The sequence below is a fragment of the Barbatula barbatula genome, assembly GCF_947034865.1.
Source record: "Barbatula barbatula genome assembly, chromosome: 1".
In the NCBI taxonomy this organism is placed as follows: Eukaryota; Metazoa; Chordata; class Actinopteri; order Cypriniformes; family Nemacheilidae; genus Barbatula; species Barbatula barbatula.
The window spans coordinates 8,808,766-8,835,893 of NC_136766.1; the positions used below are offsets into that span (position 1 = coordinate 8,808,766).

At 41.2% G+C, this 27,128-nt stretch overlaps 1 protein-coding gene across 1 annotated transcript in view; it reads left to right on the forward strand.

Moving 5' to 3' along the window:
• nwd2 (NACHT and WD repeat domain containing 2) overlaps positions 1-26,521 on the forward strand; it is a gene marked incomplete at both ends in the record, with an annotated part of 39,993 nt that extends 13,472 nt beyond the window's left edge. The window contains 5 exons of the mRNA XM_079482223.1: positions 7,406-7,522; positions 16,039-16,242; positions 18,209-18,359; positions 19,856-20,445; positions 22,622-26,521. Coding sequence (XP_079338349.1) covers positions 7,406-7,522; positions 16,039-16,242; positions 18,209-18,359; positions 19,856-20,445; positions 22,622-26,521 — 4,962 coding nt within the window. The remainder of the gene's footprint in view (positions 1-7,405; positions 7,523-16,038; positions 16,243-18,208; positions 18,360-19,855; positions 20,446-22,621) is intronic.
• Positions 26,522-27,128: the final 607 nt, after the last annotated feature.

Consider the following 27,128-nt stretch of genomic DNA (forward strand, 5'->3'; position numbering starts at 1 on the left):
GAGGTCAACAGCCTCCCACCTCCACTGTAAACAGCGTTGGTAGGGCACTGTTTCCCTCTCCTGAGGCGCCGGACGGTTTGCCAGAATCTCTTCGAGGCCAGTCGATAGTCCTTCTCCATGGCCTCACCAAACTCCTCCCAGGCCCGAGTTTTTGCCTCCACAACCACCCGGGCAGCAGTCCGCTTGGCCTGCCGGTACCTGTCAGCTGCCTCAGGAGTCCCACAAGCCAACCAGGCCCGATAAGACTCCTTCTTCAGCTTGACGGTTTCCCTTACTTCCGGTGTCCACCACCGGGTTCGGGGATTCCCGCCTCGACAGGCACCGGAGACCTTACGGCCACAGCTCCGAGTGGCCGCTTCGACAATGGAGGCGGAAAACATGGTCCACTCGGACTCAATGTCTCCAGCCTCCCTCGGGATCTGGTTGAAGCTCTGCCGGAGGTGGGAGTTAAAGATCTCTCTGACAGGAGACTCCGCCAGGCGTTCCCAGCAGACCCTTACAGTACGTTTGGGTCTGCCGAGTCTGTCCAGCTTCCTCTCCTGCCATCGGATCCAACTCACCACCAGGTGGTGATCAGTTGACAGCTCCGCCCCTCTCTTAACCCGAGTGTCCAAAACATATGGTCGCAGGTCAGATGAAACGACCACAAAGTCGATCATCGACCTGCGGCCTAGGGTGTCCTGGTGCCACGTGCACTGATGGACACCCTTATGCTTGAACATGGTGTACGTTATAGACAAACTGTGACTAGCACAGAAGTCCAATAACTGAACACCGCTCGGGTTCAGATCAGGGGGGCCGTTCCTCCCAATCACGCCCCTCCAGGTGTCACTGTCGTTGCCGACATGGGCGTTGAAGTCCCCCAGTAGGACGACCGAGTCCCCAGTCGGAGCACTTTCCAGCACCCCTCCCAGAGACTCCAAGAAGGTCGGGTACTCTGCACTGCCGTTCGGCCCGTAGGCACAAACAACAGTGAGAGACCTAACCCCGACCCGTAGGCGCAGGGAAACGACCCTCTCGTTCACCGGGGTAAACTCCAACACATGGCGGGAGAGCTGGGGGGCTATAAGCAGACCCACACCAGCCCGCCGCCTCTCACCATGGGCAACTCCAGAGTGATGAAGTGTCCATCCTCTCTCGAGGAGTGTGGTTCCAGAGCCCAAGCCATGCGTAGAGGTGATCCCGACTATCTCTAGTCGGAACCTCTCAACCTCCCGCACCATCTCAGGCTCCTTCCCCGCCAGCGAGGTGACATTCCACGTCCCTAGAGCTAGCTTCCGTGTCCAGGGATCGGGCTGTCGAGGCACTCTCCTCCGACTGCCGCCCGATCCACAATGCACCGACCCCCTATGGTCCCTCCCGCACGTGGTGAGCCCACGGGAAGGCGGCCCCACGTCGCTCCTTCGGGCTGAGCCCGGCCGGACCCCGTGGGGAAAGGCCCGGCCACCAGGCGCTCGCATACGAGCACCGACCCCGGGCCTGGCTCCAGGGTGGTGCCCCGGTTGCGCCATACCGGGCGACGTCACGGTCCTTGTTTTTGTAAACATCATATGGGGTTTTTGAACCACTCTTAGTCTGACCCGTCGCCTAGGACCTGTTTGCCTTGGGAGACCCTACCAGGGGCATATAGCCCCCGACAACATAGCTCCTAGGGTCACTCGGGTACTCAAACCCCTCCACCACGTTAAGGTGGCGGTTCAAGGAAGGGTTGAAAAAATCAATGTGTCCAAAATATTACAATGTTTTTATTTCAGTCTGTCCAAAAGCACTTCCACATCCCTGTCTCGCTGTTACCCAGAGGGTCACACTTGGTCTAACTGACCATCCAAACAAGCTCCCATTAAGCTTCCAGTTAACTAAATCACATCAGCCATCATAATCTCAACTCAACATGCACATGCACACCATGACGTCCTGCTTTCATACAAAAAATACCTTTTAATGATGGTCTTAATAGTTCAATGAGGGAGCAGGAGACGAGCTGTAGCCACTTGCAAATAGCTGGTAATAGTGTTTGGCTGCCATGACGACGGCCGCAGAGGCGATTTTTGATTACTAGGCTGAAGTCGAGGCTGTGGGAAGGGCAGTTGAGCCGCCTTACACCGTGTCGGACGTGACGCGACATGACAAAAGACATTAGAAACGCATTAGAACCCATTATAATTTTAAAATGTGTCCACACCGGAAGCGGCGAGGTACGCCTGTCGCATCCGGTGTAGACACATTCAGGCCATCAAACCTAGTGATTAAAATGTGTCTTTGTAATGCTTTTGAATGTGTTGTCTGGACAATTATTTGGCAAAAAGGCAAATTGCAGCATATCAAGGAATATAGGTATAATTTGAATGTGAAAAAAATGCATTAAAAACCAAATAAATATTTATTATTTAATTTTATTTGTTATTAATATTTGTTGGTCCTCCTTTATGGTATCGTACAATATTTAATTGTACAAAATATTGGCAATAAGGCAAATAACAGCATATTAGGGAACTTGGGTTTTTAAAAAGTAAAAAACAAATGTATTTCAAAGTTCACCGAGAATAAAGCATTGCGTATTAGATGTTTGTTGATCATGCTGTGTGTTACTTTTAAACATGCATTATGGGAGTCAAACAGGGAAAATTTATTAATTTATTGCCTGAAATGTATTAAAACGTAAGGCCTGGTGGCCAAGTTTCTTATTTAAAAAATCTGGCATACATATAAAAGTGAAGTTGAGCAGGTAAAAAGAGGAATTTACGTCATTAGAGTGAATTCGACGTCATTCTGATAAGGTTTGTAATGTCAGAATAAGATAAAAGGCTCTTTAAATATCTTTTGTTTTGTAACTGTGTCACCAAGTAGACTTCTTTTTCAAATTTCTTTTGGAACTCTGTTTAATAGACTCTGTGACATCCAGAAATTGTGTGTTGACCTGCAGTAGACAAACACAGATGAGCAGTTTGTGCCAGTAACTAAGGGGGCTAATTGCATTCATAGGTTCATAAAGGTGATAAAGTGGATTGTGAACCATGAAACCCTTTAGCTTGTAGCTTATTCGCACTCCTCAGTAGACCATAAATCAACCTCTACTGGCACACTGGGAAGTTGTGTGAGTGCTCCATGCTGGCGATAGCACATTGGCTCTGTCAGCATTCATTGGGGCTTCATCGGATGAGAAGGTGAGGAATGGGATGGAAAACAGCTGAAGGGTAACAGGAACGGGAAGAGATGAAAATATACAGGGGCAGAGATCGAGGTACAAATGCTAACTTCTCTTGGGGCTTGTGTGTTGTTGTGCCGGGCCCATTGATCCAGGGCCTTGTATGGAATTAATGTGGCTTCTTCGTTCTGACTTCAAACGTATCGATTAGCCATTTGCAGGAAAATAGGCCGTTTTCATTCCAGGCATGATTGATGTAAGGTTTTATGGTTTTAACATTTGGCTGCTCTCTCTCTCTCTCTCTCTCTCTCTCTCTCTCTCTCTATCTTTTCCTGTTTTTCTCTGACTCTCCCTCATCTAAATTGGAAAGGCAAGCAGGCTAGGCAGCTGGTTGCCATAGCAGTAGTCTAATTGCAGAAGCACTCAAGAGCAGTGCATTGTGGGTAGTGTGTGAAATGAGAAGAAGGCATGGAGATTGGTGACTGCTCCAAGGGTCTGAGGGACGTGGTTCTCTGCATGGCTGCATGGGTCAGCAAATCTCAAAAATGTCCTATGCGTGACTGTCTCAAGCATGGTTCAGTAAATTGAAACGTAAATGGCAATCATTTTTTTCATCCATAGATTTCTAAAAGCATAGGAACTTGATACATTTTGTCACTGAAAACCATGACCTATGGTGTGAGACCCGATCCTGTGAAAGACTTGACTAAGTAACAAAAAGTAAAGTGCAAAAAAAGTGTTTAGTGTTTTAATAGTAATACTACTGTAGCATTGGGCGCTAATTCAGAGTTTCATCTTTCTCTCTTAATTGTCTCTTAATGGGGGTCATCACTTCACACATTTGTCTTCTCTTCTCATCTCAGGAGAATCTGTAGGCCTTTTTTATTGAGATCAAATTGGCAGCTGCATCTTAAATGATGTGCATCCTTTGCTCAATTGCTTTGGAGCTGGTTGTGAATTCGGCTCACAACTATCTGCATCAAACCACTCCATCTTGACTCTTCTGCCCTTTACCTTTAAGATGAAGAGTTTTCTGTTAAGTGTGATCACCACAGGCAGTAAAGCAAAAGTAAATCTAAGATTTCAATAGTATCCGTAGACTTGCAGATTCTATAATTAAATTCAGGCTGTTGTGCTACTTCATAATAAATAGCACCATTCTCCCCGCAACTCTACACGATGAAACCAAAAATATGAAAGTAGTTGTTTGCAACTTTGTTTGATTTTTATGTTACATTGTGTCCATTTCAATAACGGATTGTAGCATCTGAACTGACCAGTTTGACACATTTTCACCCCTTATCGCCAGCCATACAAGATTTACCCGCAGTTAAATTAGCAAATTCTCAAATGAAGTCTCAATACATGCTGTGTGCACAAACAGTCATATTTTATTTTTGTTAGGAAATAAAATTTTATAGCCAGAGCATTCAGTGTCTGTGTAAACCTCATCATCATTTCTTTACTACAGCACTGTTAGTGGAAAACAATGCATTTTTGTCTTTTCCCCCTGTGTTTGGGTGTAATAAATCCCATTTAATAATATCCCCTGTGAGATGTGTGCATCCATGAAGAACATGAGTTTGTATGGTATGGTTTAAACGTGTGCTGTTTGAGTAAATTTAAAGGAAAGAAAGCATAACAGTCAACATTTATCCTTCAATTCAATTCTATCTGTTCTGATATCTCATCAGTGTGATTTGTTTGTCATTTACAGATATGACTATCATAAAAGCAGATGACAGCTGTCATAATTTAGGGATTCAGTAGCAGACGTTGTGTTTATAAATTCTGTCTTTTGTTCATCATTAATATCCTTCACATGCTGGACTGCGCTGGCTCATCCACTTACTACAAATCCGATGGCTTTGTGGCTTTAGTTCCCCAAAATATCTTTGTTTTGCTGAAGATCACAACTTTTTTATACTCTGTCAGCTCCTCTGTTAAATTTTGTGTGTTTGTTTTGGGGGAAAAACACCGGATGCATGCTAATGATCTCCTTTTGTCCCCCTCTCGGTGAAACCTGAGGAGTTTGTCATCCGTGTTGTCACATCCAGATGTTTCGGCTTCTTATACCTTGTTATCGGGCTTTCCCGAGGGATTTGCTGTCAGACTGTAATTGCTTGGTTAGTTAATAGTTTAGCTCCATCAACCCTAAAGTGTGTTAGTGTCCACATTAGGCTTTGTTTTTGTATCCCGGTGGGGACATACACCTGAATGCAAAAAACTCTTGGGTCCCCATCTGCAAAAAAGCGTATAAATGGTACAGAATGATATTGATGATATCTAAAAAATGCACAAAAAAAATCAATTATAACCAGACACTGATTATCATAGTTGAAACCTTTTGGATATAATATCTGTCTTTGGGATTAAACAGACTTTTTTAGATTCTAAAGAATACACCCTTAAATATTAAGTAAGGGATAATGTACATGCAGACGGCTGTTATCGGAAGAATAAACCCTGATAGTGTGACCATAGTGCGATAACGGCTGTCTGTCTGTACATTATACTGTTTACTACTTACTTCATAAGTAGGTCATTCAACATTACATTTTGATATGATATATTTTATTAGCTCACTTTATTGAATGCAGACCGGAGGGAAAACCTGTTTGCTTGAGTTTTTTCTATTTTAAGGTCATGACAAAATAGCAGGCACAGGAATTTCGGTTTAATTTCATAAATATTATGTCATATATGTTATTAAGAGACATATTTATATATAATTGTTACCATGTGTTATTAGTTTTGAGCCTTCTGGGAAAATCTGACCTTGGAATGTAGAGATTGGCCAGTCGGAATCAAGTATTCCAGAGCGCCATGTAATAAGTGTGTTTGAAAAAATTATCTTATACTGCTTCAACACACACACACAATACAATACAATACAATACAGTTTTTTTTACATGTTTTACCCCAAAATAAATTTATAGTATTTCTAGTAGACTTTAAAAGTCTCTTTAGTTTTCATATAAATGTATACATTTTCTTGCATGTTTTATCCGCCTTGATGGCATTTTGTTAAAACCAAATGTGAAAAAAGCAACCTCTACTTTCCTCTTTCAGATTATAATGAAGCGAGACATTGTTCATAAGAAGCATTTTTCTCTCCTTAGAAGGTTGATTAGCATTGAGATCTTGGGTATAGAGCTCGCCTTATGTTGCTAGTCCCTTGTGCTCTATGCGCTTTTGGACGGAAGCCATGATTGTATTTGTTAAATGAAGTCTGGGAGGAAAGCAGGGCGCAATATAGTTTTGGATTAGCCAGCTGAGCAAGAGAAATGTGTCTTGAGATCTTAAAGAGCCACCGCAACACAAATGAAAAGAGAATTTCATTCTACCTGCATTGTGAATGCATGAATGTGGAAAAGCATAAAACACGTGAAATTAAAATCACTGAACAGAGATGATCAGCATGCAAATCACACATACTAAATGCAACACACACTTGAAACCCATAATGTGATTATGAAACCCCAGTCCTTCAGTACACTCTCATGCGTGTGGGGAGAAAGAGAGAGGTTTTCCCTGCAGCTTGTTTGCCGTTTGAATTATCTGCGCCAGTGACACTGATTCTGACAAATGTGTCCAGGGATATCCCTGTGTCCTGCCATACTGGTGCTGAGGAAATGGCCTGTCTCTCTTCATTAAGTCCATTACAACACACACCAAGACACAAGCCTCCTCTTTTTCCTTTGCCCGCTCGCGTTCCTCTATTATTGTCTCACCAATGCAGGTACAGCTTTATTTGTGTGTGGATATTGTGCGTGTTTGTTTAAATCTATCTATCTATTAATTGTGTGCCAAAGACAGTTTTTGTGACTGTACCGTATGTAGTACCCTGGAGAGCATAAGGAAGAGAATACGAAAGGCTGTGAGAGGTTGTTATGGTAAATGCATAGCATTCTTGAGATATTTTACTTGTTCGGCGAGCACACGTATACAGACACAAATTAGATTAGCCGTGGAATCTGTTCTCAGCATGCGTGCAGTGTTTAGCTGACTTTAGGAACACGCATTGTGAACGTTGCTTTCGCTCATGTCTTCTCCACTCTTGTTCTCTCACATTTTCTGTCTCGTTCCACATTTCACACGTTTTATAGTGGTAATGTGCACTGAAAGAGTTTGGAAATTCATACTCTCCCAGGATTCACTACAAAAAATAATGAGGCTTTAGTTAAGGGTTTTTATGCATCACTTTAAATTACAGTTAAAATGGAAGTTGTGTTTATTTTTGACTGTGTATTTGTTTAGGTGGTGGATCTGTACTGGGGCATTGATCCAGAGGAGTGGGACAGTCCAGAACTGCAGAGGCTACGGATGAAACTCCTAGAGGAATGTCTGCAGACTTCAGCCGGTCCATGCTTTGTTGTGGGTATATACAACATTTTATCAAACCCTTAACCAGCAAGTCACAGGAATAATAATCAGGGTTTATTTGTATTTGCTCAGGGAAATATCAGTGCTTGCAAAGCAATGACGTTTAAGGAAGCAAACCCACATATAGATAAAATATAGATAGGGAAAGATCGACATCTGTAGTGTTATGCAATATTGACGTAGTCATAGTTTAAGGAATGCTTCCGTATTCAATGTACCAGCTTTTTGGTGTAAAGATGAAGGAAGGACCAATCAGAATTTAGTATGAAAATACTACAGTGACGTAAGTCAGATTTTGAATTGCAAAAATTCAACCAATGTACGTCATTGAATGATTCGAACCTGAATCTGATATATCAAGATGAGGTTTTAGGAATAAAGCTGAATTAGTTTGAATAAACCGTGGAAAGAAAAATACATATTTGATAAATGATATCAGTACCATGCAAGCACTGCAATTATAGTACCGCTGAGATGACGTATTTTGTAAGCAAACCCTGGAAGCTAGTTTTAGCACTTCCAGGTTCCATCGACCCAAAGTCTATGGGTTTTTTGAGTTGGAGTCTTTGGTAAATTGTCTGAAATAAGATCTGTGGTTTACAAAACCTCTAAGTATTTCCCATTTTATTCTCTGACGTAAAACACACCACTCGTGATTTGTTTTAAAGCTTTGTTGGGTTTAAAATACGGAGGTTGCTAACAAGTTTGCTAAAAGCGACCACTCCCTTTGGTGGGGACGTTAGATGTCATTGCGCATATAAATCTCGACAAATAATGCAACATGGGCACAAATCTTTGAAAACATCAATGGGGTTCATTCACAGAGTAATAAGTTACCATGGAATACATTTTTAATAAAGTTTGAAAAAGTTGTCGGAGGCTTGGTGGTGGTGACGTTGATATCGAGCGATTGTACTATAGTGTGTTCATAGCTTTATGTTAGCTTTTCACTTCTTCCGATTGTATTTAGGCTTCAAAAGTTGTTTTAAGATTATCTTGACAGACAAAACGTGTAAAGTTTAAACATAATAAACCTTTGTTAATCATAGATCTTGTTTTTTGCGATCTTCTTAAAGTTTATGGGGAAAATGCTTAGGCTTTCGGTCGAGGGAACCAGTACGGATCTAGCTTACGGGTTGCCATAGAAAAATCTCTGGGGTACTCTTTGGGTTCAGTTTTTTATTTGTGAGCTTTAAGAATTGAATGAAATGTTATGACTAAAATCATAAATGCTGCAAGTATTGTGTAGTTGAATAAAACCCTCATCGGAAGTATATAAATACAATGTTGCATTTAATCTGTTTCAAGCCCCACCAAAATATATTTCAACAAAATAATGGTGTTTTTATTGTCCTTGTCAGACAGTATTGAGGAACTGGTGTTATGTTTTTATTTATGAGTGACGGATGATGTGTCTTCAGCCTTATTCCGAGGAGCTGAACACATATGGGAATCAAGCACTTGAGTTCACTGGCAAGATGGAGCTAATTTTGCCTCTGTGGCTTGCTGACAAACACACACATACACGCTCACCAGAGTGACTCTCAGCGCTGTGACATCATGCAGAAACAGACATACATACACACACACGCTCCAGAGCAGTGTGTTACTAACAGATCAGTGGGCTTACATGTAATGAGAAATATAAATTCACACATGACCACATGCTCTCTGATGGGGAGGGGTCTAGGAGTCAGTTCTCAGGTGTGGAGAGAGATTGATTTCATAATATTAAAATGTAAATGGGCAATCTTAGGGAGTGGATTGGGATCTAATTGGAGTCAGGGAGCGATGGGTTAGGTGAGACTGTGTGTGTGCGTGTGTGTGTGTGTGTGCGTGCGTGCGTGCAGCGCCGCCGCTCCCACCACGTGAATCACGCGCTGTGCGTAGGGCACCAAGTGCTGAGGGGGCACCAAAAATAGCCTAATGAAAAAAATGTTTTTATCTAATATTATTTCATTAGGCTATAGAAAAATTATTAGGCAGGCACATTTTAGCCATGTATATGTAAAAAAAACGGCTGAACAATCCCATATCACCTCATCCACACCACCACCCGCCCATGTACGGTCAGCGCGGCAGTGCCGGTTGATCGCGCGTGCGCCTGACGCAGTTTGACAGACGGTAGCCTAGGCAACTTATTTGGAAATGGCCCCGAAAAGACAGCAGGATTCAGGATCTGAGAAAAGAAAGAAGAAAAAACTGCGAGATGATGCCCGTGCATCACTTGCAGGTAAGTCCATGTACTGTGTAAACCTCACTCCTCGACCAACAGAGACGCTTTAGCCTCCTCGTCAGATCGCCCGTCTGCCATTCGGACCGACTTCCGTTCGAAGCCTGTGCAGAGCGGGGCGAGTAACTTTAATTTCGGTGCAGCTTGCAATCTGAATTGAGATTTTACTGTTAAACATTGATAGTTTTTTGTTTTGCTATTCTGTTTACTGAAGAAAAGTTTGCATCTTTAAGGGGTGGGGGGGGGGTCATCATAATGGAATTATGCTAAGGGAACCAAAATGGCTAGCAGCGGCCCTGCGTGCGTGTGTGTGTGTGAAAGTGAAGTGGAGCGTGTGAGAGTCACTCGACAGGGAATATGAACACTTTTGTCCTTCCTTTCTCTTTCTCTCTCTCTTATACTTATTGTCTTATACTTATACTGACACCATTTGGGTAGTCCAGGAAAGCTCAACTTGAGCTCACCGGTAACTATTTCATTGGGTGACGTATGATTATTGGGGAAAAAGCGATACTGAAACCCCTCCCCCAGCGCCACCCCTAAACCCAGTATCACTGGCACAAAAACTAATTGTACTAAAACGTACACATAAAATTGTACAAATTCCCATGAGATTTTGCTGAAAGCCTAGAGTTGGATATTATAAATGTTTTTGATTATGTTCCATCCTTCCACGTTTTCCCATTGAGTGTGTATTGCAATTTGTCTAGCACTTACACCTTAGCAAAAGCATAGCAACACCCTGGCAACCCCCCACAACACCTTCGATAATTCTGCCACGTTTTTCATAGACAAACACCGCTCGCATCATGTCCGGAAAGTGAAAAATCTTTCCTGACAGTAACGTTATTTTTCTTTCGTAACTTAAAGTTTCTCAATTATTTCATTCAGTAGAATCTCTTTGCCCTTCAACTGTCTCTTTAATTATGTTCTCGACCATCTCCCCTTCCTCTCAACCGCTGAGAGCTTTCCATCTCTGTTCCATGCACTCCAAACACTCTGTCTCCTGCCTTCACCTCTTCATTCAGCGCTCTAGTGTCTTTCATCCATTTCACTTCACCTTGTACAATGATTTGTGTGTCTGCTATTTCTCCTAACCCTCTCCTTCGTCCTCTTCCCCTAACCCCCTACCGTCCATATTCCCATCCTCTATTAGTAAATGATATGAAGTGGTTTGACCTCCTTCCATGTAGGGCAGCGTCTGCTTTCACCCATATGAGCCTTTCTCATTCATGCGATAGCATTAGTTGCCAGGTTATGCGGCAGTAGCCAAATGTAAGATAAAGCTCTTCATTTTGGTCATAGGCAAATAAGAAGAGTGGGTAAATAATTAAAATCGAATTAAATAGATGAGATGCGGATTAATCTCACAGATCAATATTTGCAGAGAAAGCGCCCAAAAAAAGATTATTCAAAGACAATACATCATTTTGGCAGACATGCACGTGTAAGATGTGCGTAGATCTCCCTTTGTGCTATGCATTTGATTAGGTTGGTGACAAGTGTTTATTTTATAATTTGACTAACCAAGGACTTATTTTAGATGAACAAGGGAAAGATTTAGGTCATATTGCTCAGTGGCCTTGTCAAAAATTTTATAATAAGTATTTTTCCCTAGTGTACTTTCAGTAGTTACCAGTAAGTTTCCTGGAAACTGTGCTGCCAAATTTCCCAATTTCACTATTTCATTATATTTGAAATGGTGGTAATTTTAAAGAAGAAAGACGTTTCCCTCAAAGCCCAGCTCGGCTGGCCCAAAGCCGCCTTAAATTCAGAGACAGTTCCCTTTAGACCTCATGGTTTGGAATGTGGAACAAGCAAACCCTGACACAGTTTGAGCTCTCAGAGCGTTTGATCTAAATATCCATTTTCCTCCCTGCTGTTCGACGATGTTGTGTTGTCATTGCGTGGCGGTAGATGGTAGTATTCGAGTCAAAACCGAGCCTTTGATCAGAGCAAGAGAGAGGGAGCGTGCAAGACGGTTTGCTGCTGACAGTTCTGGGTTGTGCTTGTTGGCGTGTCTTTGGAGGAGGTCTCCAAACAGAATGATTTAATCTTAATGTGACGGATTGAAAAAAATTCAACACAACGTTCGTGATAATGAATGGAATCGGCATGGCATTGAAAATGTGTGTTGCTGTATGAAAATTCAGGTTTCTTTGTAATCATTTGTATTTGTTCTTGGTTTAATAAGAAGCTCTGTCAACAGTATCTGTTGCATGCTGTCAATTTTCACAGAATGCCTTCACCCATTGTGTACAGTCAATGCACTACTTAAAACACAATTATGATTTTCATTTAACTGCAAGTCGAAATATCACATATGCTGTCACTAGATCCAATACATTACAGCATTTATATAACATTATAATGCATTATGTAAGCATACACCCAACCATCAACTGTAATTTACAGTGTTAAAAATAATGCTTCGAAACAAACCTAATGGCATTTTTGGTTTTGAGGATATTTAAAAATGTCCTAAAAAATGCTGATCCGTTAATCCTCAACAGCAGCAATACTTCCCACAAGGCCACATTGCACTCAGAGGTTATGGTTTCCCAGCTCAGTGACAGTAAGGCTGACATCAAAGCTCATGCAAGAGGAGACGGCAGAGAAACACAGCTGAAACTGTCACACAGCCTGAGGCAGCGACAGACAGAGAGAGACAGCGAGAGAGAGAGAGACGGGGATGGGCAGAAAGAGCCAGAAGCGGGAAACAAACATACAGTATAAAGAGATGAAGGACAGTAACAGAGAAACCAAACAACACAGAGTTTGGAGAGAAGAAACAAGTGTTTGCTGATACACACTTCTAGGACAACTTCAAAGTGTCTTGTTTGTTTTAATACAGTGATGCCCAGTGTCAAGGAATTCTGCACACTGTCCAGCTGGATTATTTACACCCGCTGGTGTTGCTTTTTATGAGGCTACACATAGCATAGTATATAATACATCCTAATGTTTCGGCCAAGCTGGTTTCAAAGCACCTCAGAGGTATTCTATACACTGTTTATTGTGGTAAAGCAGATAGCACTGTAGTGTTATTTTACAGACACACAAACATACGTCTTGTTTTTCTTCTTGCCCGGGGGTGAGATAATAGTATGTATTTTCGCCACCAGAAGAGAGGAGATGGATTTCACGACATCTGAGGTGTTTGTTACACGCTTGTGATAAATTTGCTTGTATATCTCTTGGACATTGAGAATGGCCAGTTGCTTTATTCTGGTTATAAAAGCTGTTGGAGTTTCATGAACCTGTTTTTTCAGTTGAGTGTTATATATTTTACAGTTACACACTAGTAAGACTGAGAGATGGGTTGTATATAGCTCATATTCCAAGTTTATTTTTATGAGATATCCTGAATTTGAGACGCCTGAAATTGGAGCCAGATGATTTTTGACATGTTAAGAATTGCTGGAGGCTGAGCACTGTATAGTTCTGAGCTCGCTTTGTTCATGATTTTCAGTGTGGATGTGTGCGATACATGAGACTTGCTTGCACAAAGTTACACCAGTGAACTAATTGATATATAAGGTTTCGTTATTCATATTTCTATATATTGGATTTAATATAAATTGTATTATTGGTGATGCTAGCATCAGTATTATTATTGCTCGAGGTGATGCCTGTAACGCATTTGGGCCACTAATGTTGAGCAAAACTGACTTTTTGACATCAGCCAGAATGAGAAAACATTAAAGTTATACAAAACACAACTCCACACGCACAGAGCACAATATACACGCATGCACACACAGCGTGGTTATCAGAGAAGCACACATTTATGATAAAAGAGAGAAGCACAGGTCAAATGGACTATAAATAATAATAATAAATAAATCACATTTAAAAGCTAAATGGATAAATACGAAAACTTAAAAACTGATGTCAGCAGACAACGCCACACCCCACCCGGTCAGGCAAACAGTGCAAAACAGCATGCAAACCCCCTCTGGCAAAAGCTGCAGCATCTCTACAAGCTCGACAGTGCTTGCACAACTAGGCTAAAAAAAACAAAATAAACAGTAAAAAGGTAGATAATAGGTTTAATATTATCATTAACAATCTTATAGCAGTTGACATTTTTGTAGTGAGGAGCTCTTGTCAGGTCGCCTCGGAACAATGAGAAAAGACAGTCGAGAGTAGAGTACCGTTCCACACGCAGCAAGGGCGTCAGTTGTTATTGGAAGTGTTCCAGGTTCCGGTTGATCTAACTGATGCAGCCTTAACCCTCCGAGAATTTATGTTATGGAAGTGTAGTGTTTGCATGATTGAAAAGATGCGTCTTTAATCTGGATTTAAAGTGACAGAGTGTGTCTGCCTCCCGGACAGTACAGGGAAGACTGTTCCAAAGTTTAGGCGCTAGATACTAAAAGGATCTACCAACGACACTTGATTTTAAAAATCTAGGTATTACCGACTGACCGGAGCCCTGAGAACGTATAGTGAACGTGCAGGACCGTAATACAAGAGAAGCTCACTCAGGTCCTGAGGAGCTCCACCGTGTAGGGCTTTATAAATTATCTGTAAGATGTTAAAGTGAATGCCTTGCTTAATAGGTTACCAGTGCAATGTTGATAGAACCAGGGTAATATGCTCATACTTTTTAGTTCGTGTAAGAACTTGAGCTGCTGCGTTTTGAACTATCTGGAGTTGTAATAGGCCCACAGGGCGGCCATCTAATAGTGCCATACAATATTCTAGTCTTGTCGTCATGAATGCATGATGGACAGCATATGAGGTAGTTTAGAAATATTCTTAAAATGGAAAAACAAGGTTTTACAGGTGTTGGCAGCATGGCTCTCAAATGAAAGGTTACTGTTACTAAACTGACAGATTATATATTACTTCACAGCTGGCAGCTACGGTCATGGCGACACGAAGACACTGGAAATATAGCGAATTAGCTCTGCTAATCTCAGCCGTAACACAGAGGGGGCTAAATAGCTTGCTAAAGAAAGAAAGTCCAGCAGCCTTTATGTTTGTAAATCATTACAAATGGTAAATGTCAAAGGTGGTCTGCTTTCCTTTGGTTCCTGGTATCTGATGCCTCGGTTAAAACAACAGCTACTCCGTTTTAATTAGTTTCTTAATGATTTTGTGGAATGAACCCTGTTATTGAGGAGCATTCAAGAATATTTCAGAATGGAGTTTTTCCCCTCATATTTGTATATAAATGCACCAGAAATGTGTTGTATTCCTTTATTTGTATAAAGGAACAGTCTAAAAACAAGGATGGAAGTGTTTAAAATACAAAATATATATTGCTGCTGTTCTTCCGAAACCTCGGATGTTCAAATTGTCATACAGTACTTACAGTAGGCTACTATATCGTTCTAAGAACTTGTTGTTAACAATATACCTACGTGAATCAGAGTAAGGCAGATTTCCACACTATTTCTTTTAGGAACTTACTCAATGTTTGTTCATTTTTAACCCCAAAATAGCAGCTTGTCATATTTTTTATAAAGATGAACAAGGGAACTCTTCAAGGGCAAATCTGTTTAACCGTTTTCATGAAATGTCAACCCTGTTACTGTTATGTTTTAAAGATAACCCTGTGAAATATGAGCACCTTAGAATTTGACAACAACACAGCTTTTATCAGCCTATCAACCATTTTATCTTTAATGCATCTTATTACAGGGCTTGTTCGAATGCTTGATTCTGATTGGCCAGTCGCGACATTTCAATTTCGTTATTTCAAGATAACAACCTATCAAAACGAATACCTTATAAATAATTTTGACAGGTTTTTTTGACATTATAAATATGTATTTTAATAACATATATGACATTATATTTACAAATTATTAAACCAAATTGCCTATTTGTGACAATTGAACGAGGTTTCTTACCTTTAAACCGAAAGTGAACCGCATTTCCTTGCGGAAGGTAAAAATGAGCTAATAAAATATTTCAAGTTCACATTTCATGTCCAGTTTTTTTCTCATGTGGCAAGTAGCCTTGTAATAAACGGGATAATGTACAGGGAGTTTATTTCTTATTTCTATGCGATAACAACCAGCTGCCTGTACATTATCCCTGACACAACATTTATTCAAATGTCGCCATTTTTCTTGAAATAGTGACATACAATTGACACATTTGTCTGAAGGTTTGTTTGAAATCTTACCTTTGTCTTTCAGTGCTCCTCCTATGCGTCTTTCTCTATTTTCTCTGCATGTTTACTCATTTTAACACGTTTCTCTGTATGTTGTGATTGATATTTAATATTAAATGAAATATAATTACATTTCTTTCCCAGGGGCTGATTGGGGAGAAATATGGCAGCATCCGGGTCCCAGGGGAGGTGGAGTCAGCCGAGTTTGAGATGATCTTGGATGCGGCAGTGGAGGCGGGATTAGACACACGGATCCTGGAGGAGTGGTACTGTCGGGATGAGAACTCCGTCCCGCCTGCCTACTACCTTAAACCAAAAGCTGAGATGCTGAAGAACTATCAGAACTCTGTGAGTACAGGAATAGATAAAGGAGAGACAGAGAAAGATCATATCTGAATAATTGTAATTATGTTACCTTTTAGAACTGGAGCATTGTTTTCAATGATTGCGATCAATAAAAATAATCATTATATTCATTAAGAATGTGCTTTTGTTAACCGAAAAGAATATGCATAAATCAAAGAGCTTGTCTAGACAACACAAATGCATTTAAAAGTCCATATTTTAGTCTAGACGTAAAGTAAGCAGTCTTACAATGAAGCAAACCCTGAGTCAGCTTTTTTGGCCCTTTTAAAGCTTCCACATCCAGATTCCAGCAGACCCGATCTGTCCAGCTCACAGTGAAGGAGCCAGTAAATGTCAGAGCCTGACTGCTGTTTTATATTGAGCGCTGCATAAACGGCTCCAGGAGAGAACACTGTTCACCGGCTCTGGAGTTTATTAGCTTCATAAATTCAGTTTGTCTTTCATTAAACTTTACTGCAACTCTTTTTCTCTTGAACTCGCTCACAAATTCCGTTTCACTTTCTATCATGCCTGCACATACAAACAGATCATGGAGCGTGTGTATAAATCAGGTTCTTTTAACGTAGAGAGGCCGCAAATTGAGGGAGCGTCTGTGATGCTGAGGGTCTCTGCTGGACTTAAATGAGAAAAACAGCATGCAATGAATTTTCACCTGAACTCAGCAAAAACACCCACTGATCTCTTTCTCTCCATCTCTCTTCTCTCTCTAGCCGTCTCTCTGCTTGAAAAGGGTTCATGAAAAATACTTACTAAACTGTCAAATAGGGAAACAATCTTGTGTCTTTAACATTAAATAGAATCTAGAAAAAACATTAAAAGCTGGTACGATTGATCTGAATTCACGTTGTAAGACAAAGGGTTCTAGTGCTAATAATGTCCATATTAGGGATGCACGATTATTATCGGCCATATCGGTATCGGACGGTAAATGGTAATTTTTTATGTTATCGGTATCGGTCAATAATAATATTTGGGCCGATATATTATAGCGGATAAATCATTTTCTCTGGTTAAACTTCTTCAGCTTCACGCTGCTCACAGTTAAAATGCTGTACAGTACTGTCTTTCTGTCATGATCATTCACTTACAGCTAATAGCAAAACATTGTTGATGTTGGTACAGTATGTAGATACAGTATTTATGAATGCCGAAATTATAGAAACAGAAGCATATTGTTTGAAGCTGACTGCTGTCTGAATGCTTTCTGTCTTGAGACCTATTAGACTTGTGGCTATAAAGAAATTTTTTCTGGGTTGCTCAGGAAGAACATTTATCAATTTGTTTGTTAAATAAAAATATACCAGAAAAGTTTAAATAATCTTTAACTACTGCAAAATAGGCTGGGTAAAAAAGAGGACTAAAACTGCAATTAATCTTCTCATATAATATCATTTGTCCAGTTCTTGCCTTTTGTTTCAGTCTTAGGAAATGTTATATTAATATCTAGATACTGTATATCGGCCAATATATCGGTTATCGACTTCCAATGCTAAAAAATCATCGGTTATCGGACACAATTTACATATCCGTGCATCCCTAGTCTATATACTAGATAATTTTTTTATTGTGTTTTCAAGATCTGAAAAATTTAGTCAAAATGAATAAATGTAAAATAAATGTACCAACATTTGCCAACATGTGTACAGTTTGTATAGAGGAATAATTATAAACAATGGAGGAAGTGTGTTAAAATATGCAAAAATATATATTGTCGCTGTCCTTCCGAATCCTTTATGTCCAAATTTGTTGTTTACCAGAAAATGGAAAAAACACAGTAGTTTTTAATACTGTGTTGTCAAAACTTAATAAGCTTTTTATTGGTTAGATATTTGCAAAACCCAGTGACAATATAAAAATCACCAGGAATGGAGATACAAGGTTTTAGAAGGACAGCAGTACAATGGAACCTTGAATAATTGGATGACTGTTTATGTGCTTACCCCCACAGATGGAGTCAAGCAGCGTAGCCAAGTCAAAGAACGACAAAGCGTGGAGGGCGGTCTCTGAGGACATCAAGAGGATCTTCAGAACCTCTGTTTTACAGCTGCAGGAGAAGGGAACCATGAAGACCGGTCAGGCCAAGAAGTTTTTATGCTCTGGTAAGCTTTAGTTATACTGTAGTTATGTCTAAGTTCACTGCTAATAAACGTTCAGGTATGCCTGAGTGAGTTGTTCATTTAGGTTTAAAAGTACTGCATATGTGATACTGTTTACTGGCACCTGTGTGAAGGACATCAGAGGGTCTTTAAAAGACCTCAATGGCACATTACATTTCAACAACAAAGATTATTTGTCTGTTGAATCATATGCATAATTGAAAAGACTGAACTCTTTAACACAGCAGTAGTTTACAGCTTTGTGGTTTCAAAGAGGGTTTGTTCAAAGCCTATAATGAATGTTAATGTTATTTTTATCTCGCTCTTGAAAACCATTGTGACTAAATTAAAGTTTGCCCACATTAGACGGCATAAGAGAAGATCAAATTAGGCTAACCTAATTCTTCCAGGTTAATCCAATATTCAGTGATCCGGTTAAATCTCATCACAATACTCCACATTAGGGACTTTGGGTCGAGCCAGGAGAAAGAACAGATTTACTACTTGATGCCATCCTGAGAGCATGATCTTATAATTAAATATATCACTGAAACACCTAAATCTTTACATGGGATGGAACCGCTGAATGTCTGTGTTTTAGATCATTTGCAAGGTATTTTCTATGCAAAGAACAATCCGCTCTCAAACTCAGAAAAAAAACAGAATTTGGCTTTAAAGTCATTTCTGATCCGCTTCCTGTCCGAGATATGTGCCATTTTGGCCGTTATTTTCTTACTTAATGCAAACATCACAAATTGTAGTAGTGAAACATTTTATTGAAAGATATGAATGTGGGAGTTTTTTGTATTGAGGATTTATTTGCTTCAATAGGATGGAGATATTGAAGAATTTTTAGTAGGTTACTTATTGCAGCATGTCAGTTATGGTTTAGAAATAAAAACATTGTTTATTCCCAAACTTTTTATCAGTTCATTTTGTCACATTAAGATGAATAAACTTTGTGCCTGCTATTTATGTAAACATACAATTGAGTGTACTGTTCCATACCATCAACTTATGTGTGATAGATGCAGGCAGGCATGCAGACAGACAGACAGACGGATGGTATGGTATATGATATATTATGATATGATACGTTATGATATGAGGTATTGGGCAGTTTTGCAATCATGTACTTTGGAACCCCATCTCCTCACATTTACAAAGTATATAACACTAAGCTGATGGGGTTGGCAGGCTCACTGGAGCGCTGCCTTTGGAGGTTGATAAAACCAGGCAATGCTGGATTAAGAGATCATATCACATTTCTCTTTCCTTAAAGCTGCTCAGAGAGCTGGATCTAATCATTTGCTAAACACTGCCAAAAGTGTGGAAAGCGTCCACCTTCTGACATCAAATTTAGCCTGTTTTCTCAAAGTGACATTGTGTGTGTGCTGGATGTGTCTAATTAGTATATAGTGGCAGAGCAGAAAACCATTACATGAAAAAAAGCACAGTTTTGCTAAAATGGACGGTTGTCTTTTTCTCCTGTCTTTCAGCATTGGAAGATGAACTTGACTTTGCATTAGGCAAGCAAACTCCAGCCTTCCTCAAGAAATGCGTTTGCTACATCCGAAAGATCTCCAACTTCGATCGCTTCGCCAAACTCCCCGAGATGGCACGCTACATGGACATCGTGGTGAGCGAAGACCGCGTCATGAGGAACCAGGAAGCCTACGAGCGCCTACTGAAGGTCCGGGATGAGTTCATTCCAATGATCGTGGCTGCTTCCAATCTTCGGGTGTACTCGTCGGTCACACACTGCGACATGAAACTCGGCTACTCGCAGGAAGTAGAGAGCCACTATGTTGAGGGTCTATGTAAACAGTTTTATGAAGACATGGTGGACATCATACAGGCAACTGTGCAGCAGAACTTTGATACGGAGACAGATCTGCTCTATGATGAGATTATACAGCATCTGTCGCTGTGCAAGACTTTTTCATCTTTTTATGTGTATAAGAGCGAAGCTTTGGATATGGTCCAGGAATATCTGTATCCTTCGAAAGGCGGACGGATCACTCCCCTCGTGCTGTACGGAGGACCATGTACCGGAAAGACCTTGTTACTGGCTGAGGTAGCAAAACAGGTAAGAAGTATTAATGAGTGTGTATGTTTTAGAAATAGAGGCAATGCAAGTGCGAACATACTGACCTGAGATATGTTTTAGGCCATCTGGATGACGGCACATGTTCCTGGGTTTTGCCTCAAGCTGATCTTTGCTTCCTCTGAATTAACATGTTGTGCAATGAGATTTAAATTAACATTTAAATATTTTGGGTTACTGGTACATTTACATTTTACATTTTCTTGTGTATGCCAATATATATGCAGGCACAAGCCAAATAGACAGAATACTGATCGTTATATTTACATATTTAACAAAACAAAAATCGCTGATATACTCTAAACAATGATGGGTTTATTTTCAACCCAGCGTTGGGTCAAAGAGGGATGAATCCAACGTTTTCTAATTCAACCGAAAATGCTGGGCTGTTTTTTCCCATTGTTGGGTCAAAAGTTATTTTGGGGGGGTTCATTCAAAGGTTTGTCCCCGTTAGTCCCATTTTTTAAAGTGTATTATCCAAGTGGTAACGCTTTACCATTAGGCGCTATTTATTAACAGTATGAAATGCATTAAGAAATTTTTTAGTATTATTGAATTGTATTAATGTTAGTTCATGTCAAAACAGTTATTCATGTTGAGTTATGGTGCAGCAAACAATTAGCCAACCTCTGAGGTTTACTAGTATCAATATATTTTTGTTTTTGTTTTGTTTTAATACTTACGGAATAGGCCTTTTATTAGCATGCTATTCAAAAAGTTGTAAGATTTTTAAGAAAATGTATCTACAGCCGTACACATTCTGACAGATGTATTTGCCTATCATGACTGAATCATGTCCTGTGCTATTTTGTGAGCATCTTCCCACGAGCATTGCATTTTTGCATTTTTCAATTGCTTTTTTAAAGTTTTTATAGCTTTTATAGTTTTTCAGATCTCTAGCTATTCCCATCTGTAAGCTTCAGCTGATATTGTCTTTGGTAGAGATCGATGGTGTGTGTGTGTTAAATGTGTTGGTGGTCAGAGTCGATGGTGGTGATAAGTTCGGGGGCGAGGAACAAAGGAGGAAGGGTAGTGTTGACATTTCCCGTCACCCATGGCAACCCGTCAAAGACCTCAGCCTCTAATGTTAGTTCACAGATGATGAGCCTGGGGACCTTGACTAAGTCCCTCGTCCTTGCTTATGCTCTCTCTCTCTTCCTTTCTCTGTCTCTGTCTTTCAGTGTCCTACTATCTAACATAGACAATACAGAGACACAGACACCCTAAAATATTTTAATTAAGCTATTTCTGCAATGCACATCCGTACACGTCACACCACCTTTAATAGTCTCTCAAGGGTGTGTCTATATTCGCCACGTCTCATATTTACTCCTAACCTGTTTTCTCACTCATGTTTGTTACGACTAACACTGGAGACAAACACAACCTGTCACAAATCACACAAATGCACAAAGACACATGTTTGGAGGCAGTCCTCTTGGAAATGATGGCTTTGGCAAAGCATTTCAATATTAACGGTCAGCATCATCAGAGAGAAATAATATTTAACGTTTCCTTGAATCACAGCTGGGGGCATCCACTAACCACATTCAAGAATACAAATGTGCTCAGATGACGAGGGAACGAATCAAACTGACTTAGAAAGTCCTTGTTGCACTCGAGGCAAGAAAGCCAGTGCTGAATTGATTACCGTTGAGTGCATTCGATTATTTGTTATACAGTCATTCCTCTTGGTTTTATTTTCTCACACAGTTGTCAAGGTTAGTGTACAGTGGATCTACTAAATAATGGATGGACTCTTGTCATTTTTTTACTTGCTGGAGTCATGCTTATAATCACATTGCTCAGGGTCACAGCAGATCTGGGACTTTCACCAAAGGTTTTCATAGCAAATGTCCTGTTTTGTACTAGATAATAACTTCTAGTCACTTCTTTGAATATTATTTTTTTAAATGGATATGGTACTTAAATGAATCGTTTATTTTCTATAGAATTGGTTTACTTCTATGTTATGGAGCATACTGATTGTTAAAGTCTGGTGCAAGTAATGCCAGGGTCATGGGTTTAATGTCTAGCTTGAATATACTGAACGTTCAATAATGGGTTTAAAAAAAGTAATGATGTTACAAGAAAATATTGCAATATGCATATATAGGTGCTGTATTTCTAAACTACAATTTCATTTTCTTTCTTTTAGGCCTATTCGTGGCTACAGAAAGAGATGGGACCTGAGACAGACCCAGTGGTCATTATAAGATTTATCGGTTCAACTGACCTCTCCACAGACCTCCGCTCCCTTCTACAGAGCATCTGTGAGCAGATCGCCCTTAACTACCGGTGCCTGATCCATTTCTTGCCAAACAAGATTCAAGAGATGAAGGAACTGCTGGTGAATTTACTAGGGGAGTCGTCATTCCACCGACCTCTTGTTATTATTCTGGATGCCTTGGAGCAGTTGTCAGATGTTGATGAGGCTAGAAAGCTTTGGTGGCTGCCTGTCCACCTCCCACGTACGGCCCGCATCATAGTGTCCACACTGCCCAACAAGCACGGGATTCTTCAGAAACTGCGTTGCCTTATACACGACGAGGACAGTTATGTTGAACTAATGCAAAGAGATCGCAAAGCCTGCAGTCAGACACTTAAACAACAGCTGCTGAGTGTCAAAAGGAAAGTGACTTCGGGTCAGCAGATATACGTAAACGAAGCTCTCGCCAAATGCACGCTGCCCATGTTTGTAAACCTCATCTACCGAGAAGTAGTTCACTGGCGGTCACATAAGGATGTGGATGATAAATCTTTGTGCTCTACAGTGCATGAAAGTATTGAGCAACTTTTCTACTCCATTGAAAAGAAGCTTGGCTCACGCTTTGTCTTTCGGGCGCTGGGCTACGTCACGATGGCACGGGCGGGGCTGACAGAGTTGGAGCTGGAGGACATCTTGTCTTTGGACAACAGTGTCCTTGGGGACATTATGGTGAGCTCAAATCTTAAAAATCCACTGCGTATTTCTTATGACTTCATAGCCCGGCTCAAAGAGGAACTAGAGGGTTACTTGGTGGAGCGTCAGATCCGCAATGTTACGCTGATGGTCTGGGCAAATCGGCATCTGCATCTCATAGCGCAAAAGCTATACCTCAGTAACGAAGAAGACGTACATCAGATGCACAGCCTGTTGGCCGAGTACTTCCTCGGGGCATGGGCAGGGGGTAGAAAGAAGATATTCCACTGCGACAATAATCACTTTGCCTCGCTAAACATCTCCCAGCATCGAAACCCGCATCACCAGCAGAGCCTCCATGACAAAACTTCTGCTGACAAGCACTCCTATGACAGACAGACACCTGAGCAACCTTGGGTGTTCCAATGTAACCTGCTGGAACCAGACATCTTTTTTGTTAACCACAGAAAGATGACAGAGCTAACATACCACCTAACGAGAAGTGGCCGGACGGATGACCTCATGTTTGGTGTCATCATGAACTTCAGTTGGCTTTACACTATGATAAAAATAGGGCAGTTTGACAAAGCATTAACGGATATTGATCTAGCCTACAGTTGCACACAAGAAAAAGAGCTCAAGTTTCTCGCAACTACGCTTCGCAGCATTAAACAGAAAGTGACGAAGAATCCTGCGTCTCTGTCCGCTGAGCTGCAACAAAGGCTCCTTCCTGTTGTCACATCCCTTCCCAAGCTTAGACACCTTCTTCTCGAGTGTGACAAGGATGGCCCTAAATACTGCTCCATTGTGCCACTGCACTCCTCCATGGATGTCACGTACAGTCCTGAGAGATTACCGCTCTCTACCAGCTACATGCAAATAGTTGAGATTTTACCCACGTTAGCTCCAAACATAGTCATTGTGGCTCTTGAAGACGGCTCCGTCAGCACGTGGGACGTTGAGAGTAGAGAGTTGATAAGACAGATAGACACAGCACGGTCAGTTGTTCTAGGCATCAGGTTAACCACTGATGAGAAGTATTTGGTAGTGGCCACTACAAAAAACACACTCCTCATTTATGACAACCACAAGTCCTGCTTGCTGTCTGAAGTGGATGTGAAAGGGTCCAAGCACTGCGGCATAACTGGTGGCGTAGCATTCATCAATGGATTCACTTTGTCCAGCCACCATGCCTTAGCTTGGCTGGAAGCAAGCAAAGATGTCAACGTGATTGATTTACTTTATGGCTGGCCATTGTATCAGTTCCATTGTTGGTATGAGGTAACCTGTGTTCAGTGTTCCCCTGATGGTATGTATGCATTCTGTGGACAGTATCTAAACACCACAACTATATTTCACCTTGGAAGTGGCGACAAGCTCGCAACAATGACTTCTGAGTTCTCTGGTGGTTTTGTTAAGTCTATCTTGATTCTAGACACAATCCATCAAATGGTGATGATTGACAATGAGGGCAGTCTGTCTGTGTGGAACACCAAAGATATCACAAACCCGAAGCTGATGGAGGATTATGACTGCAGAGGAGATGAAAGTGAGGTGGTGAGCATAGAGCTCTCCGAGGATCAGCGATCCATCCTCATTTGCAAAGCGAGAAGCATTGAGGTGCTGGACACCAAGATTTGGAAGATGGCAGAGAAGTTCAAGGCCAAACGTAGTGAGAAGTTTGTGGCGGCCGTTCTGTCAAAGAATAGTCAGAGTATTATAGCCTCCATGGAGAACACGTCATCCATATTTGTGTGGCGGAGAGATAGTGGACAGTGCATGGCCAGCTTGATAGAGATATCTGGAGCCATTGTAAAGCTGATCAAATCTACCCACCACAACTTACTACTGTCCGTGGCCAGCAGCGGCGTGCTTTCCGTCTGGGACATTGACATTATAACAGCAATGTCTAACATTGATAAAACAGGCAAACCTATCCAAAGCTTACAGCTGTCTGGCAGAGAGGACTTTGTTTACACCATGGATGGGTCCGAGATCATCCACAAGTGGAACTACAGCACAGGTTTCATTGAGATGGTGTTCAAGCATGAAGGACTTGTGGACAACTGCGTTCTGACCATGTCGGGTGACCTCATGGTGACATCCGATGATAAAAGTAGCCAGTACATTTGGCACACGAACACTGGTGAGAATATATTCCGCATCAATGGCCAGAGGATATCGCTGCTTCTCATCACACACAATGATCAGTTTGTAGTGTCCCTCTGCGAACAAAATGCCTCTCGTGTTTGGAGGCTTGCGACCGGTCACAAGGTTTGCAACATTCTGGTTACACTCCAGCATGCTCTCATTACCACAGCAAACACATTCCTTGTGGGTACCAACAAGAATAAATTGTTGGCTGTTAGTTTATGGTCAGGCAGTGTGTCCAAAAAGTTCATCTGTGATGATGGGATAACAATTGTTAACTTCAAATTAGTCCCAGACAGTCCAGATTACGTCGTCTTCATCACCTCCACAGAAACAGTTTTCATCTGGAGCGTCGCTGAAGAGTCTGTGTGTAGGCGAGTGCAGCTACCCAGCAACTTTCTGAAGAACCTGGAAGATTTTCAAATATCTCCAAATGGGAAACTTGGGATTGTGTCAAAAGGTGATGATAACATTAACATCCTAGACCTGCACAGCGGTAAACTGCGCCTGGTCCATGCCGCCGGCATTATATGGCGGCAAAAGCTCTCACGGGATGGACGCTACTTAGTGTACATCTGTTTCCGTAATTCCGATGAGGATGATGAGGCTGGTGTGGTTTCAAGTCTGATTGTCATGAGACTGGCAGACGGTAAGAGCATTGGCACCTGTTCCCTCTACAAAACGCCAACCTACCTGTGCCTATCACAGCGAGCACTTAACATCATTGTGGGATTCGAGGATGGCAGCATCGGGACCTACACCGTAGTGGACCGCGTGGACGCCGCTTTGAAAATCAAGATCGCCACCTCAAACAGCCGCCAAATAGTAAATAATGCCTCACAGAAAGTACGACCCAAGTGTAGCACCAATGCCTTCAAAACCATTGCTGACTGTGTGTGGAGGGAGTCCACGGAGGTCTTCTCTCGAGACAGTCCCATCAATGTGTCTGACAGTGGGGAGCCAGAGACCACGACGCCCACAAAGAAAACTGAACTGCTGCAATGATAGCGCCCTTTTAGGACTCTGGGGGCTTGGTGGAACAAGGCCAGGTTTGGGTAAAGGTGATTATTGTTTACAGCAACTTTAATTCAGCTGCACAGATCAGTTCTCTGTGTAACACAACAACAACCGGCCAATTGCTATTAAGCTGCAACCAATCAATTTGTTTTTCTTTCTCATCATTAAGTTATTGGTCAGGATCATATTCGAGGAACGAATTCATGAAAGTATGAACATTATTCATTGCAAAACCCCCGGTGGGCTTTATTTGATAGGTTCTTCCATATTATGTCTACGCCAATGTGGCCGTATGTGAGTTTAGTCAAATCAAGCCATAATGTCACTTTATACAGATGCATAGAGAAATGTAATACATTTGTAGCCATATAAGAGTTGCTGCCATTTTTGCTTTTTCTAAATGTTAATTTATGTCTGTTAAGTAATGTTCTCTGGTACTGTACTAACAAGGAAAATGTATGTACGTATGTGTACATATTGGCTGCTGCAGTTTGTGCAACTACTTAAAAATGTTACGTTGTGCTAAATGCAATCAAGTGAGTGCCTGGATTTTAACCTTTTCTTTCGTACAGAAACTGGTGAAGAAAAGTTTGCA